This window comes from Calidris pugnax, unplaced genomic scaffold (genome assembly GCF_001431845.1).
Source record: "Calidris pugnax isolate Ruff unplaced genomic scaffold, ASM143184v1 scaffold56, whole genome shotgun sequence".
Classification (NCBI taxonomy): domain Eukaryota; kingdom Metazoa; phylum Chordata; class Aves; order Charadriiformes; family Scolopacidae; genus Calidris; species Calidris pugnax.
The window spans coordinates 17101739-17119228 of NW_015090839.1; the positions used below are offsets into that span (position 1 = coordinate 17101739).

Below are 17490 nucleotides of genomic sequence, written 5' to 3' on the forward strand. Positions count from 1 at the left end.
TTGGAGTATTAATATGGTAGTAAACGAAGCATGCTTTTGCTCCTTTAAGAAACAAGGAAATGGCATAGATTGCCTCATAAAGGTGAGGAGATGGAGAATTTCGTCTCAGCTGTGTCATAACAGGCTGGCACTGTTAGGGGTAGGAGGCTCTGTCAGTCTGTGGTTATGGTGGTGGGGAACTAGACGGCCTCAGCACTAAGTAATGGAAATGGTTACGAAGTTCATCTTCAGCCCATTTTGTCCCCCTTAAGCCAGGAGTGACTGGGGGTGATTACCGTGTGTTGACTTAGACTGACGTATTTCTGGTGCAGCGTGATCCTGCAAAGAACTGAATTATTGTGGTGGCTGCTGGCAGGGAATGCTCTCTGTGCCTGAAGAGGAGAGCGCAAGCAGCACTCCTCGCTTTGGCCCGTGCTTTGGGAAGCTTTAAGCTGTCAGTTAGGACCTCAGAACAGCCATGCTTGTGGAGGAAGATGACCCAGGAGGTAATGAGTTGTTTTGCAAACTTCTCTGCAAGTGTCACCATGGGAACTCCCTTCTGCCAGGCGCTTCCAGCACATCCCTGTGGTTATTCTGGTAGAGAACTGGGAGAGGCCATAAAGCTAACCACATGGTCTTCCTGCCAGATATTGTTGGTGACCCTGTGTGTGCCTGGACAAAAACTGCAAGACAAATTACCACGCAGAGAAACCCACTGAGGGATTCTTCTGCCCTTCCTTAGGGACTGTGATGATGGGTTTCGTGTTAGAAACAAAGGAGGTTCTGGCTTATCCTTGCTGAACTGGGATAGGAGACCAATCCTGTGTGTTATTGCATTAAACCTCCTCTTTTCTTTCTGCAGGCTGCCCAGAAGGGAAGAAAGTTGAATTTATTACGAGCTTACTTGATGCTCTGACTACGGACATGGTACAGGCTATTAACTCAGCAGCACCTACTGGGGGTGGGAGGTGAGTCCAGAAAGCACTCAGGCTGAATGCCACCAAGGTGGCTCTGGGTGTCCCTGAGGCGGGGGCGGGAGGGAAGGGTGTTGCTCTGCGATGGTTCAGCTTCCTCTGTGTCGCTGGGAGAGGATCTGAGGCTGCATCTTCAGAGGCTGCTCTGTCCTGTCATCCCAGCCCTGCCTGCTGCCTCCTGCCCCTCCTCCCTGGCAGCTGCTCCGCCATAAAGGTTAGTATAGCCCATTTGAAGTGTGAAATGAGAGCTCAGTGGGAGGAAGTGGCTTGTTCTTTTGTCCCCTGGTGCATGAAAAGACCTAATAAAATGCAAATGGATTGAAGGAGACCGTGTTGGCCTAGTGGCTACCACAGGGAGTGAAGAATGCGAACCGAATTCTTGGCAGTACCAGTGCTGTGGTTTTGCTGTGGGGCCGCAGCCAGCCCGCCGATGAGGAGAGGAGCTGTTTTTCATGGCCCTCCCCTCTGACCGGCTGCCTGTTCATCCCACTTGGAAGGAGCAGCAGGTCAGGCCTGTTGAAGAGGTGAGCAGAAGTCTTGTGTTTCTGGGGGAACTGGAGAAAAGCTGAGGTCTTGTCTCCCCCTTCTGCTTGGTAACAGCAAATCCCCTCAGCGCAGCAGCTGCAACGCTGTGGCAGGACGGGTCACTAAAAATGGACTGTGATGGATTTAAAAAAAGTGCTATATTGCCTTAGCTATGCAAAGCTTCTATGATTCTGGATTGTAGGACTGTAAAGGGAGTCAGTGCTAGTTTAGCACAGAGGGATGCCACGGCGAGTGATGGGCTCATCTTCATAGGGGTGCAGAGATGAAGGAGGTGCCTCCGTGCATGAGTTTCTTCCATGGGTATTGAGAGTGATGTTGATCCCCTGCTTTCTTCTTTCAAAGTGTAGAAGGAAGCAGTGCCATCTATAACTGCTCCGGACAAAAAATCTTCTTGGGTGGCACCTCTGTGCCTCTTGGTTTCAGTAGGGATTGCCTGTGAACCCATATGGTTTTAACTTTGCATTTGGACCTTATAAATCAGGCCAGTGGCTGAGTTCCTGCACACTGGATGTTCTGTAACCCATCGAATTAGCAGTATACGCCTAGCATGTCTGTATTCGTATAAACAGGATGAAAAATGCCCCAAGGATGGGAAATACGTTGTTCTCTCCCAGTTATAAGCATTCCAATGTCAATTCTGTCTAATTTGCATGGTTCAAATGCAGTGGGTAGGGGTGGTGGGAAGCCCTGGAGAGTATTTGATATTTATTTGGCATCTTTGGCATTGGGACTGAAATTCAGCCAACGTAATCATCACTCTTAAAATAAAGCTTAATATAAACCAATATTGTAGAGACCAGAGATGTATGCCCCCACTGCACTTCTATAAACCAGCAGGCTTGCTTCCTAATGTTCCCCAAGCTTTGTGTATTTCTCAGCTTTCAATAGAGGCCTTTCTCGTAGATTTTTTTCACTGCCCAGCTCTTCACACAGTCGTCATGTTGATTTATTTTCAGCTGTAGTGTCAGCAGCCCAGTTGCAAGGGGAAAAAGAAATCTTTTAGCAGGCTGTCCTTTGCGAGGCGAAAGACGGCTACCACCCAGATACTCTGCCTGCCCACAGCCCTGATTGAATTCAGGAAACTGCTCTGGCACAAACTTCCACACATATCAGCCAGGTGAAGCACATACCCCAAAGAACATGTGTCGAGCTTTTCCATCCCACCATGCCATGATGACACCATTTATTTGGGAAGAAAAAAATAAGGGCATTTCAAGGAATTTTTGATACTTATATAAAAATTTAATCAGTACAGCTTTCCTTTCATATGAGTTTGCAGAGTTGGGAAGCCATCTCTGTGCAATAAGTCCCGCTTTCCAAGTTTCCCAAGGGGAGGAATGTCCCAATTCCTCCCTTCAGGAATATCTGAAATTGTCTGGGTGACCTAACTTGACTTTGGCACTGGAAACAAAAGCTCTTTTCCAAGATGAAGGGATATTTTACCTATAGGCCTAATCACAGGGCTAAATAATTTCTGGCCTTAATTATTAACAAAATACTGGATTTATGAAGGTGCTTATCCTGTATCTCCTTGGCCCAGGTTTGCTGAGAAGGTCATGTTGAAAAAAAAAAGAGATCTGGCTATTTGCTATTTCTTAATGTCAGTCATGTCATTTTTAATACCTTAATGCCAGTTTTCTTACTGGAGAGGCAAACTTCACTTATTGCAGGCTCTTCTCCATCTTTGCTATAATGATGGCAGAACAGATTTTGTATTAAAACAGAACTCTGTAGCCTCCCTCTTTCTGTTCCTTTTCCTCCTGGGCCTTTTGTAGAGTTTAAACAAATGCATCCAGTGAGCTAAGGCAAATTTTTAATGTATCGCCAGCAAAGTTTATGCCTGTTGCAGAGGGCAGGACGGGCAGACAACAAACCATACCCCCAGATCAGTTGGCTCCATATATTGTCCTATGTATTTTAATCAATCAGAGAAACAAGAAGCAGGAATTTCAGAGAAGGGCGGGAGTATTCCTGTTTCTCCCTGGCAGCAGAGAGATGATACTGGCATACAATATGCATCTTTAGTATCTACATTAAAATACAGGACCAAACACAGAGCCTTTCCAAACTGTCAAGGGCTGAAAAAGCCTAACAGTGAGAGTCTTAGGGAGCTCAGCCTTCCCTAGGGTATTAAAGAGAGGAAAAAAAAAAAAAAAGGTTGAAAGATGATTTTGTATAATCTGAGTATCTCCAGAGGGACAAAAGCTCTGCAGGCTCTTTAGTCTAGCAGGGAAGAACATGATTAGTTGAATTTAAACAAACTTGTGATCAAAATTTCTTTGAAGCAAGGGCAATTCTAAGGCAGAATGAAGTCATGAGGGAGGTGACAGATTCCCTCTCTCTAAGGCTTTCATCTTAGGCCTGATGCCTTTCAGAAAGACTTGCTTTAGTCAAACCTGAATTATGCTCCTAAGAGTAATTCGATTCGCATTCTGTATGATCTACAGGAAATCAGATCAGATGACCCTGCGGCCCGTAGTCTGAATCTGGATATGGGGAGTGAAAACTTCTTGCATTTGATGAGTGTCTTCATCTTCAAGAGTTTATTTATTTATGCTGTAAAGCTATCTGTGGCTTTGCAATTAATGTCTGTATTAGCTTTTTTTTTTTTGGGGGGGGGGGGGGGTCTTCATCTTCAAGAGTTTATTTATTTATGCTGTAAAGCTATCTGTGGCTTTGCAATTAATGTCTGTATTAGCTTTTTTTTTTTTGGGGGGGGTGGGGGAGGGAGGAGCATGGGGAGAAATGAGAGATCTGCGTTTAAAAGAACACACTGAGCTGTGCTAAACTGCACACTTTGTACTTGGCACACAGAAAAACAATCTAGTAGCAGCAAAGTGAGGCTATACAACTTGGATTGCTGCAGGCCATGTAAGTAAAACCTGATAAGATTTTTTTTTTTTTTTATTGGGCATGCTTAAAACAACCTTGTAATCCCTTATAGGTCTTGTCTCGTTTAAGCAAGTTCAAAGCTATTGACTTTAATTGAGTTACTCTTGCTTTACAATAATGTAAATGAGATGAGGACTTCCCTTCCTCATGGCCCTGGTTTATATTACAGCAAAATAGGCAAGTAGACTCCATTTAGACTTTTGAAACAGAAAATCTCTGGTAAAATTCATTCTTAATTTTAAGTTTATGTAATAACTCCAAGGCACATCTTGTTACTGTATGTTTTCAAAGTAATTAAGGGAGCGCTTGTAGGAAATTGGTTTATTAACCAGTGTTTGGTATACTTTTTGAAAAGACGCATAGTAGAAATTGTTCACAGATAAATCCTATATAATAGGGGCAGCACTTTTTAGAATTAGCCTTTGCTTTAATACATTTTAGTCTCTTTTCTAATTCGGACATACTCATATTACACAGGGCCTAAACTAAAATAGACCAAAGGGGATCCCAGTCTGGGTTTCTCTCATCTGGGGAACTCTCGCTGGTCCCTGCCAATTCAGAAATTAATTCTAGTTGCCAAAATGTGTGCATTATGGCTTGCTACATTATCAGCAAACATATTAATGCCCTGTGGAATTTTGGGTTAAAAGGGCAGCTTCCAACAGCCACCCTTATCATGTAACACAGCAGCTGTGTCCCTTCATTTTAAGTTGCCAATTATTCCCCATGTAATAACCCTAAAAAGTACTTCAGAAAATTGCCCCCAAGGTTCCCTTTCATGCTGTAGTTGAGCAGTTTGAAGCAGGCAAGCACAGCTCAGCACATCTCCAGGGTGTTCTGAAGCCGAGCCATGTTTTAATAAAGATTGACACTTTCAAACAGTGCAGGGAAGTTAATGCCCAACTCCTATTGCATTTCAATTGAAGTTGGATACTAACTTTTCTTTGTGCTCCTATGGAAATTCTAGCCTAATTAAAGATACAGCAGAGTTCATGTAAGAGGAGGATCTTTGAACAGTCAATGAGGAGTGAAGGATGTGATTTTTAAACCTCCTAAATGATTTATCCCTCAAATCTTCAGAGAAGTTGTGTTCAGCATAGTGTTTCATACACAACTTAGCCGGAGGAGAGGAAGAAATGGGCCTGTAATAGGAAGATAACTTAAATTTTAGCTGCAGAGGAATTATGCATTCCCCATAATGAATTCAGATTGTGTGGTACCCTTTTGTTTAGTCTGAACGCAGCTTAGGGTTTTTTTGTTGGCTTCTTGATTCTTTAGCTACAGGAAAGGGGAGAATAATAAAACAAATACATTAGAGTAATCCTCTTTGATTCAAGCCATGTTCCACCATTACAGCTTTTAACTTTAGAATAGACAACTACAAAGAACATCAAAAGGAGCGTAAGAATAGCAAGAACAATTTTGAATTTTACCTCAGTTTGTTAAACTCTTACTGCTTTCCACCGCTCCCCCAGGCACCTTGGTGGACATGATGAATGCTATTGTGGGCATTGACTGGCAGGGTCAGTCTTGTCGTTTCTTCAGCTTTGCCCTCATCCATCCTTTGTTCAGCAACAGTCCAAGCAAGGTATGCATCCTTGCAAAGTATTTTCACGTCATAGAATCTTACAACTTTAACTCTGTAGATGTCCTGACTTCAAACATACCTTATGTGTTAGGAGTGGAAGCTGGTCTGTTTTTTCTACTCCATTGCTTCTGCCAACAGCTTCTTGTCCATCGATGTTCTTTCCACCTGGAATAACTCCCTCTGGTTTATAGTCCCTGCTATCCAATTAGGTGATGTTGAGTTGGTCTTACTCTTCTTTCCTCCTTCTGTCTCAGTTGCTAGTGTTGCTACATAAAGTTTGTATTACAAAATGATAGGTTTTCTAAAGCTCTTCAAACAGGTGACCATCTGCTGGCTAGTTCTGAATTTGCAACCTGGCTTTCTCTAAAAGCAATGTTTTGTAGTAGGATTTTCTGTCACTGCAGCAGTGCTGTGGGTCCGTGCAGCCTGGGCAGAGGGATGCAGTGGGGCTGCAAATGTGCAGGAGGAGCAAAGGATCAACTTTGGTAGGAATGGACTTTGTTTACTCAGTAAAATTTAGTGGGGTGTGTTAGACTTTGACAGCACATTTCTGTGGAGGACAATGTGATTGCACACTGAATGTGGGTAATGTCTGATGTTTGCTGCTCTTGTATGCTTTGCTCTATCTACCTCCCTTCTTCCCTGCTCCTTCCCACTGAGTTAACTCCTGCTTTCTTGCAAGGGGCCTCAAAGGCTGGAAAGCATTACAGTCTGCATGCAAAGTGCACATTTAAGCTGTCTATTAGATATTTTGGCATATTCTTCTCTCTCTGCTCCAGAATTTGGTGGACCTGCAAAAGTACATGTCTGTGTTTTGTAATAGCCTCTTTGCTTTCTGCCTGTACCCCAGTTACACAGATGATATGAAGGTGTTCCGTGGAAGTGCGTCTCAACTGGAAAACAGTATTGTTAAAAGTAACAGTATGTTAACCCACATATTTCTAAGCGTAAGCCACCTCAGAAATAAGCATTCTCCTCCTCTGAGGGAGCTGATAGCACATTAGACAGGAGGAAAGTCAAAAGCCTGCTCAGAGAAGACCATATATTTGATGCCAAAAAATTAGTAAGAAAGCTGAGAGCAGGTTCCCTGTCCCAGGCTGTTAATGACAAGACTATATTCATAATTGGACTGTGGGTGGGCTTATGCTGCATAATGGAGCTGAACTTCTGCCTTATGTACGGAAGTGATCCAGCAATAGCAGGTTGGATTTGGAAAATGCTCTTTGCTTCTCTGGCACTCATTCTTTAGGATTGATTGTTTTACCATAGAGTGCTAAAGAGGAACAATTAGAAAGAAAAGTAAGTACACATGTAAAGTGGTCAACACGAGAAGACTGAGAAGGCTGTCTGCATTTTGGCAATGTCTATCTTTACTAGGTCTTACAAAGGTGCTACAGGACTGGAGTGAGAGGCTGGAATTCAGTGGATTTTTGTGTGGCTGGTGTTAGAGCAAGAGAGGGTGTTTTGCTGGGAGTTGAGAATGTACAGGGCAACTTTATTCTCCCTTGGTTTTTCTGGTTACTTTCTGGTCTGAATGAGTAGAGAGACAGCCCAACAAACAAAGCTTGCATCTGAGGGATGATTTATTTCTCCTGAAACAGCAATGGAGAGGTAATAGAGGGAAATTCCCCTGGAATACTCCTGCAAAGTCTGTGCTTGCAGGACAATTAGAGCCCCTAGATTTATTTCAGCTGACCTGGCAGGTATGGTTGTTGTCATGGCACACCATCAAAGCTAGGTGGCTTAGCAGCACTGTGAAGTTGCATCAGTTCATGTTTCATGGATGGTGTCTAAGTGTCTTGCATGGGCAGCCATCAAAGTCAAGGTAGTTACATTCAGTGTTGTAACCTCAGCCTTCTTTAGTGTATCATGTCATTTCATAAGCCAGGGAGGTACGGCTGCAGTGAAATGGTGTGGATCCTTCCTCTGCTGGGATTCTGGATGATGATCAGGAAGGGCAGGCAACCAGCTCTGGAACTGCAGTCCTGCCAAGGCAGCCAACAGGAAGTTGTAAAAACTCAGAAATGACTGTATCTTCATTCCTGTTACAATCACAGCAGTTAAATTAATTCCCTTTAGCTGCGTTAGCATGCTGCAGTTTTCAGCATGAGCTCTCAGCATGTTTGTAATGGCAAAGATTGATGTATCATCACCTCATGAGTCAATGTATTTGCATTAGCCTGTGGATTTTCCTGATTTTCTTTACGGAAGTGGTGAAGAGCACTATATTGCCTCTCTTGGTAACTCTTAAGAGCTCCTCCATGGTGTACCTCTGAAAAAGAGGCACTTTTAAGTCCTGCTTCTGAGTGACTCTGCAGCAGGTAGAGAGAAGCTTCTGTTCCTGCTGTCTGTTGTCTTTCTGCTATTGGTTCTAAGATGCTCTGCTATTTTCTCCATTTCTGCCTCTCCAGTTGTGGGCCTTCAGGAAACAGAGGGCAGGCCAAGATGTGGGCCAGGGGAATCTTGCATGCAAAAGCTCAGGCTTTATTCCTCTGTCTCAGCAAAAGCAGAATATTGTCCCTTGCAATACAGAACTTCCCTGTGGCTGTTGGAAGCATGCTGGCCTTGAAATGATAGCTAGCTCATTTCCAAAAGGGAGAGAGGCCAGTGGCTGTGTTCATAAATGTCACAAAAACAAGCCACAGGATGTGTTTTTATTCTCTCCTGTCATCCTGGTCTTTGCATACAGTTTCAAGGCACTGAAAAATCCAGGCGCTCCCTTAGCTTCCTGGGGAGATTTTTGTAATTTCTGCATGTCCATAGGTGGCTCCAGGGGCTTGCCTTGTATTTTGGCTTCCAGAACAAAGCCAGATTTATTCCCAACCTCTTCATCTTCCCCCACAGTGTTTATCCCACTGCACAATGACCAGATGCTGTGACTGAATCCTAGGCTGCCACTCAGCTAAGAATTAAATAATGAAGGAGATAGTTTCGAGTAAAACCTTGGGAAAAAGGTTGTGCAGTTTATTTACCACTCTCTACTTGTTGTGAAGGTACAGGTGTCTCTGGATAGGGGCTACCTTTCTAAATTGTATCTTCATTTGTAAAAGCTATCAGAGAAGGTTAATGAGGATCTCTGTTCTCCACCTAAGCTCCATTGCTTGCTTTCTGCATGTTGGACACTCCCCTTCAGTAGGGATTTAAATTACCGTGGTGGTAGGAAGAGGTTTTTATTTTTCAGGCTCTGTAGCTGAGTTTTAGAGGCAAAACTGGTCATACTGGAAGGTCGAAAGAATTTTCTTCCTTCTGGTTCCCAACAAAGAATTTTTCAGTGGCAATTTAAATATATATCCTTCCAGTTTCTGAAACAAGGTCAGTGACAGACTTCATGTGTGTTTTATAAGGTACTTGGGTTCATGTTTCCCCATCATCTAGAACACCCTAAACTCTCAGCAGAATCTGCAGAATCTCCAGCATGCAACTGATACTGCTTAAATGGTATGACATAACAGTGCCTTTTCAGTGATGGCTTGACATCAAACGGCAGCATTCTCTATTCGTGCATCTTCAGCTGTGGCTTTTCCTCCTGTTCCTCTTCTCCTTCTCTCTGATATTGTTTGTTGTTGTCCACAGAAAGAAAATGTGAGCCAAATAACGTCAAACTTGTGATATCATGATGAGTAAGAAATGAAGCAAACCAAAGTTGCCAGTTCCGTAGTATTGCTTTTAATGGATTTGTGGTGCTTGTCTGCTGTGGAATTCTTGTGTATAAATCAACCATGTGAAAAGCATTAAATATGCTGAAAATACAGCACAGGAGTTCAGATCATATAAATAGATACAGCAAGAATGTTGCATCTTGCCAAGGACATTTTCAAACAATGAATGTGTCTTGCATTAAATGAATTTGTTCCCTTTGTGAAGTCTAGATGTTGCTGTCACAGAAACTACCATGACAGCTGACACTCACAGCTCTCCTGCTGGTGACTTGGGTGGGAGCCCAAGGGTCAAAAGGACGATGGAGATCACCTCGTGCACTCTAAGGGGGGGTGCTTCTGGGATTAGGCAGAGTTTCAGCAACTAGTGTGAGGGGAACCAGAGCTACTGAGGGTATCAGTCTCAAGGAATCTCTTGGCACCACTTGTTAATGCTAAGGGACATTTTTAAAGAAAGTTCATCTCTCTCAAAAGAGCCCAGCTAAAAGGAGGAGATGGTAAGACCTGCCTATTTCTGCCTGCTTAAAATATGGCATAGTGTGCATCTGACTCGGCGAGAGGCTTTGGCTCCTCAGCAGTGCTTGGCAGCGTTGGTGACAGCACCCCTTTGTCGGGGGCCTTTGGTTCCTCTGTTGCAGGTTCTCTGAGCCAGACCCCAGCCACACACTGGAGGAGCGAGTGGTGCACTGGTACTTCAGCCAGTTGGACAACAACAGCAGCAATGACATCAACAAGCGGGAGCTGAAGCCTTTCAAGCGTTACGTGAAGAAGAAAGCCAAGCCCAAGAAATGTGCCCGACGTTTCACTGACTACTGTGACCTCAACAAGGACAAGTCAATCTCGCTTCAGGAGCTGAAGGGGTGCTTGGGAGTCAGCAAGGAAGGAGGTGAGTGCCTTTCCTTCCCCATTGCATGAGAATAAAAGGCTTTATGTGGAGTTAACAGCAAACTCAGGAGTCTCTTCTCTCCCAGGTGATTCCAAAGTGCCACAGTTTGTGTGAGAAGAAGAGGGGGATTAATACCCTGCTATGCAAATGTAGTTATTAGTGTTATGGCTTTGACTTACATCCTTTATCACAAACCTTTGTGCTAAGCGCTACGCAGAAGCAGGGCAAAAAGATGAGCTTTGCCCAGGACTCTGCTGATACTGTAGAAATCCTTGGAAACGGTGGTTCAGATCAGGTCCCTTCTGAGTAACACACTGCTAACAATATTCTGTTGTCTCAGCCATGTAGGTTGGATGATGTGTGAGCCAGCACAGGCCCAGTCCTTCTCCAGAGACCCTGTTGACTAACAGAAATAATATTTATTTTCATTGCTAAATCCAGCATGCAGGAAAGTAGATGATGCAGAGAGAACAACTCAGAAGGTGCAGTTGCCCTTTTTCAGAGTTAAATTGCACTTTAAGATTGGGGGAGAAATGGGGCATATGAATAACACACTTTCCTTTCTGTTTAATGCCTGAGCAACAACTTACCCTCCTCCTGTTTCTTCCTCTTTCATCTTCACCTCATCTTCTGTGGTGATGGACCTGGACCAAGTTGATATTTTTGGAAATGTTATGAATCGAAACTGTTCAACCCAAATTCAATAATTATCAGTCATTCTTAACTGTGGGCAGATTTGCTTGGCAGGAGAAAGCAAACAGGGAGATTCCAGGGGACTAATTTCCTGTGCAGGTGTCTTGGCTGTGCATGCAGCTCTTGTTAGAACTGTTGTGCCAGTTGGGAAGGGTGGGCCGCTTGCTTTCTCCAAGCTTAACCTCTCCTTAGTTCTTTCCTCAGGTTTAGCACGAGTCAGTGCATTTGGGTGTTGGGAAGTTGCCTCTTCTGGGTGCTTTGCAAACATCTTAGTTATCATAATAAGCCTGTTGCATTACTCGTCAGCTGTGAGAAGTATTCAGTTTCCCTAGTTCAGTGGAAGTTTTTTTCTTGGTCGTCAGTACCTTACTGAGGAATGACATACCAAAATAGCAACCCCATTCCTTAATTTTATTACCTTCCCAATAAGATGAATATGCCAAATGAGTTTTATTGCTATTTGGCCTGGAATAAGACTCTGGAATTTGCTGCCTTGGCCAACCGACTGTTCAAAATTTAGTTTATGGAAGGGGGAGGGAGGAGAGAAGGAAGAAAATGCGCATCTTTGAGCCACGTGAAGGGGAAATAAAGCAGCAAGACACTGTTACGAGTGCCTGATTGCCCAACTATTTGCTGAGAACACAGCCTTGACCTTTCTTGGTTTCTTCCATTGTATGAGGACAGGATTGTGTGCAAAAAGGGGCTCTGACCTTGTTTTATCATACAGCTCCACGTAGTTAACAGGCCTGATAGGCCTTGAGGATCAAAGATAAATGGGTAACTTCTGTGGAAGGAGGACCACGGGGGGCTAAAGGATGGTGAGGGCTAAAGAGCAGTAGAAGGGGCAGTGTAGAGAGCAGGTACTAACAGCAGGAAAGAACTGAGGGAGAGTATTCTAGAGGTGCAGTAAGCAAGTTTGCGATGGATCTTTTCTAAGAAGTCATGAATTTGTGAGGTGGTAATGACATGTTTGCTCTGCTTCCTATTCGCAAGAATTTCTAATTAAAGAAATAACTGGTAGCTTACCCCTTCTCCAGCTTTCCCTTATCCTGATCATGGGTGCATGCGGTCAATCAACTAGTTCATGTATTTGCTCTCAGTTTCTTTCTCTGTACCGTGGCCTCCAAACATCTGCTGGGGCTGAGGTCACTGTAGGTCCAAGCCAAGAGCTGGTTGGGAACCTTTTTGATGACGTACTTTCAGTTGTAAACTGCCAGTCAGATGAAACCAAAACTTTTCGTGGAAATGTTTCTGTTTCAACAAAAGCTTTGTTGGAAAGGTTTTTCTGGTCTGTATTGGATGAGGAATGATTAGAGGGAGGCAAGGAAAGTCATCATTTCCCCTTGATATACTTCATTACAAATGAACTTACCTCAGATGTTCCAAATCATGGTTGGGTATCCAGCAGCCTTAGGACTAAAATGAAGTGGGTCATCGTTCCAGGTGAGTGTGCCTCTTGCTAAGCAAACTGAGCACTTGTAACAATGATGAAGAAGAAAACTTAATACAAATTTTGTAGAGTTTGGGATGCTGAGGAAAACAAATGTTAAGGCTTCTGCATTTTTGTCAGTGTTTTGCTTTTGGGTTTTTTTTTTCATGTGTCCAGTTCCATTCAAATGTGGAAATAGTGTTGCTTGAAGAAAGCACAGGGCATAGGATAAATCAGTGCTGTTACAAGCCTCTTGGGTGCTAGATAGTCTAAATAAATAAGATTTATGTGTGAGGGATTCAGCTGGGATATTCATAAGGACAAACCTGAATCTGAGCTCTTTCCAGCTTAGGATCAAATCTGTCCCAGATGCATAGCTCCGTCTGTCTTCCCCTCCTCAGTAGGTTCTTGATGCCTGTGGTAACTAATATGTGGGAGCTGCCAGCTGGGGGGGTTCAGTGAGGAAAATACCTGTCCAGTCAGCTGGCAACCCCTCATCTTTTTCCATCCTTATGATGACCCAGAAAGTTTCTGGGAAATCTGCTAGGTCTGGGGGCCACTTTGCACAGCTCTTGCCCCTCTGCTTAAACCAGGTGTGTTTCTATCAGGGGCAACTCGGATGGAAAAACGCCATTCCTGGATCTCAGAATGGAGTAGCCACATAGAGCCAGCCTTTGAGGGTTTGCAGAAGCCTGTAAATGGTTTCTTAAACTGAGGCAGAACAGGCAGAGAGGGCTTGTAGCTCAGAGTATGCCAGAAACAGTCTTTGCCATCATTTGATCTAGGATTGTCTATTTGAGGAATTGTGGAAGGAAAACAGACTGATTTACAGCCTGTTAAAAGTTAGCATTCATCAGTGCAGTCTGCACAGCCTGAGTTAAGGGGGGGGACCATCTGTGATCAAAGAACAAATTTAGCTCTATGCATTAGTCAAAAGGCAGGGTCCTTGAGAGGAGATAGACATGTGCTGTAAAGCTTTGCTGGAAAGTTACCGGACCCAAGATTAATTAGAGTCCAGTGATCTTGAGGAGGAGGACTGTCAATCTGAGCAAGGCTTATACTAGTTGTGCTGACTGCAAAATGCTGGAGTTGAGTTTTACCTCTATATTCTTCCAAATTCAGAGGACAAAGTCAGCATTTTGTGCATGTCCAAAGAGGAGCTAAAGGATTAAGCAGCAAAGAAATGTCCCTCCGCCAGCTGATGGGAAGTTTCCTTCTGCCAGTTCAGATCCCGTGATTGCTTTGCCATCCAAGAGCTTGTCAGATGTCCGACCTCCCCGCAGTCAGCAGGGACACCCCCAACTAGACCAGGTTGCCCAGGGCCTCATTGAGCCTCACCTTGAATATCTCCAGGGAAGGGGCCTCAACCACCTCCCTGGGCAACCTGTTCCAGTGCTCCACCACCCTCACAGTGAAGAACTTGGTCCTAATCTCCAACCTAAATCTGCTCCCCTCCAACTTAAAGCCATTGCCCCTCATCCTGTCACTGCAGGTCTTTGTAAACAGGTTCTCCCCAGCCTTCCTGTAGGCTCCCTTCAGGTACTGGAAGGTGCTATTAGGTCTCCCCAGAGCCTCCTCTTCTCCAGGCTGAACAACCCCAGCTCCCTCAGCCTGTCCTCGTAGCAGAGGTGCTCCATCCCCCTGATCATCCTTGTGGCCCTCCTCTGGACCTGCTCCATCAGGTCCATGTCTTTCCTACATTGAGGGCTCCAGACCTGCACACAGTATTCCAGGTGAGGTCTCACCAGAGCAGAGCAAAGCAGAAGAATCACCTCTCTTCCATGGTCACCATCTGCCATATTCCTTCTTATCTTTCACGCCAGTTTTATGCCGGGTGCAGGATTGTTTTGGCAGGGTTTTGCCTTCTGTAGGTCTGTGTGGGTGGCCTCTGTATCGAAGGCAGCTGGCTGAAGCTGATGCTCTCTGCATTTGGAGTGACAGGTGATGTGCTTTGGGGACGTTTCCCAGCATGGATGGATGAGGCAAACCCAAACCCAGGGAGAGCACAGAGCCCTACCAAGCTGCCCGAAAGTTTTCTTTAATTAAGCAAACCTCCCATTTCAGGGATGCTCCCTGCCTTTTCTGTCAACTTACCTGGACCTCCACGCCTCCTCTCGAAGGCAAACAGGGCTCGTTGCGGGCAGAGCTGCACTGGGTGCAAAAAGGGGGGTTTTGGGGGCGCTTCTCCCTTGCCCGCGCCGTGCGCGGCTCAGCAGCGCCCTCCAGGGGCCGGCCCCGGCAGCGTCCCGGCCCCGCCGCGGCCCCGGGCTCCGGCTGCCAGCCCCCGGGAGGGTCCCAATTAGCCCTGGAGGAATCTGCCTCTTGGCAAGGAGCTCTGCTTTGTGTACACGGGCGCAGGAGTAAGTGATGGACGACGGCCCCTCTCGTCTCGCCGGAGTGATAGGAGGCCAGCGTTCAGGGCGGGGGGGCCTTGAAATAACTCATCACGTTCATACAGTTTCTCTTATTAACGATCTCTGAAGGGTTCTGCTTTCTGACCCGTTTCAAACTCAGCCGCCACCGCCGCCTCTCTTTCCGTCTCTCTTTTCCTTCCCAGCGGTTCTGCTCCTGTCCTGCAGCCCAGCCTCCCCACCCGGGGCTTCCCTGTCTCACCCCTGCCCGAGGAGCTTCTGCTCCTCTTGGTCTTGCCAGGTCAGATGCCTGCACAAATCAAAGATAAGTGTCTTAGGCTGGGCCGGAGCAGAGGGTGGCCAGAGGCTCACTGCTTCTGGCAGGGAGCAGGAGTTCCCCTTCCCAGCTCACCTGAGATCAGACCAAGCAGCTGGCAGGAAACGTAACGTGCTTTCGAGAGCTCCTCTAATCCCTGAACTGTCTGTGCCCAGCACGTGATAGGAACAGGTTAATTGTTGAGGTGAGAGCCCTTGTCATGAGCTCCATCTGGTGTAGGGTGTGTGTGCCTGTATCTCATGGAGTCATAGAATCATCTGGGTTGGAAGGGACCTTCAATATCATTGAGTCCACCCAGCAACCTAACACTGCCCAAACCACTACCTATCCCTGTCCCTCAGCACCACGTCTACCCATCTTTCAAATACCTCCAGGGATGGTGATTCAACCACTTCCCTGGGTGGTCGCTCCCTCTCTGCTTACAGTCAGGCTCCGCTCGTGATGCAGTCACAGCTCTGTGGTCTGTCCCTGCCCTTCTGCCAGGTATGAGTTCAGGTCTTTGCATTTTAGGCACTGGTTTGATTGTTTGGTCCAAGCTAAAGATCTAGTGAACTTGGGCTATCTGTATTGCCTACACCTTCACTTTTCTGGCTGTGCCCTGTCTATATGATGTTATTTTGCTTGCTCTTAGCAAAAACTGCTTTGGGAAACTTCATGACACTACTTGCATCCTTCCTTTCTTCTTCTTCCTCCTTCCACAGTTAAGTTTAACCTTGTAATTGTTGCTTCTTACCCTCTGGATTTCATGACGTTCAGATACTACACCACCAGGTATTTAACATCTCTCATCTCTAGCACATTAATCTGACTCTTGCATGTGAATCTTAAGGAGTGCTGGCAGGACTTGCTGCGTGCACACTCAGAGGAGCTCCTTTCAACCTGCTCTCTGGCAGCAGACAGTGGGGAGGCTCCTTTGTCATGCCACGGCATTTATTGCCTTTAACATGGTTCTTGGATTTTACAGGTAGCCTGAGCAGTTTCCCCAGTGGAAAAAGACAAGGCCTTAACCCTTTCAGTGAGTATCTTGTCAAAATGTTTCATTTTTTCCTGTGATAACCCTGTCCCCCAAAATTCATTCTTTCTTGCTCTCCTCTGTACACAAATATCTACATAGAAACAGATGAAAAACGAAGCTGTTCATAAATGGTGTGAATATAACAACTGCAGCTTCACTGCATCATCTCGAGGTCCAGCACTGTGTCTTCAGCTGGGGCAGACAATACATTGCTAAGAAATTAGAATAGGATACAGCAGTTATGGGATGAACACTCTCCTACCCTATTCTCCCTGCTTCTGGCAAACAATGATTTAGGTGATTTGTTGTGTTTACATTACATTACTTCATGGACAGCTTCCCATGAAGACTCTTCTCTGTCCTGGTGAAGGTCTGCTCTCCTCTGTATTTTGTGGCAGTGAATCACACCCTTTCATCAGGCAAAAAAACCCAACTTCAATTTGCTTTGCTTTTAGTCCTGCTGCCTCGCAGTGTCATTGGATGCTTCTCATTTTGGATTGTGAGAAACAGTGAGCAGTTCTCTCCTGCCTGTCTTTCTTCCATCACTTGTTCAATAGCTCTCCGATATATGTCCAGTTAGACTCCTTTCTGTATTGAGAAGACTTAGGCTATGTGTTTGCTTAATGACAGGAGCCCTCCCATACCTCTTGCTATCCTCCTTACCTTTCTGGGCACCTTATCTGGGCCTCAGAAGATGGGCTGAACAGAGAACTGAAGGTAAAGATCAGCTAAGCCTTACACATTGATGTAGTGATGTTTCCTGGTGTATCTTCAGTTCTGAGCACGTATTTGATTTTTGTCTGCTGCTAAAAGCTGAGTGGAAGCATTAAAATAAAATGTATACTGTGGCTTCAACCTCTTTCCTAGTGGCTCAGCGTGGCTGGTGTAGGGCAGGTTGTCCCCAGTCACTGTGTTGCATGTGTGACATTGAAGTCAATCTGCTGTTTTTACGAGCTGGTTGTTGAGCACTGCGAGCGCCTTTTGCAGAGCTGGGTAGTCAGTTTCAAATAGGAGTATTTGGAATAACTTTGTGTTTTACAATATTCCCCCCCTGTGGCAGGGCATGTCAATCAGTGCTGAGCCCAGTGAGGCCTGTGGGATAACCTTTCTGCTTTCCGAAAACCAGATCCCTACTTCTGCCTTC

General features: G+C 45.3%; 1 protein-coding gene across 2 annotated transcripts in view; it reads left to right on the forward strand.

The window, feature by feature from the left end:
• Positions 1–17490, forward strand: part of SMOC1 (SPARC related modular calcium binding 1) — a 90874-nt gene that overhangs the window by 69462 nt on the left and 3922 nt on the right. For both annotated transcript variants that reach the window (XM_014941839.1, XM_014941840.1), the window contains exons 9-11: positions 842–947; positions 10274–10521; positions 16296–16346. In XM_014941839.1, coding sequence (XP_014797325.1) covers positions 842–947; positions 10274–10521; positions 16296–16346 — 405 coding nt within the window. The remainder of the gene's footprint in view (positions 1–841; positions 948–10273; positions 10522–16295; positions 16347–17490) is intronic.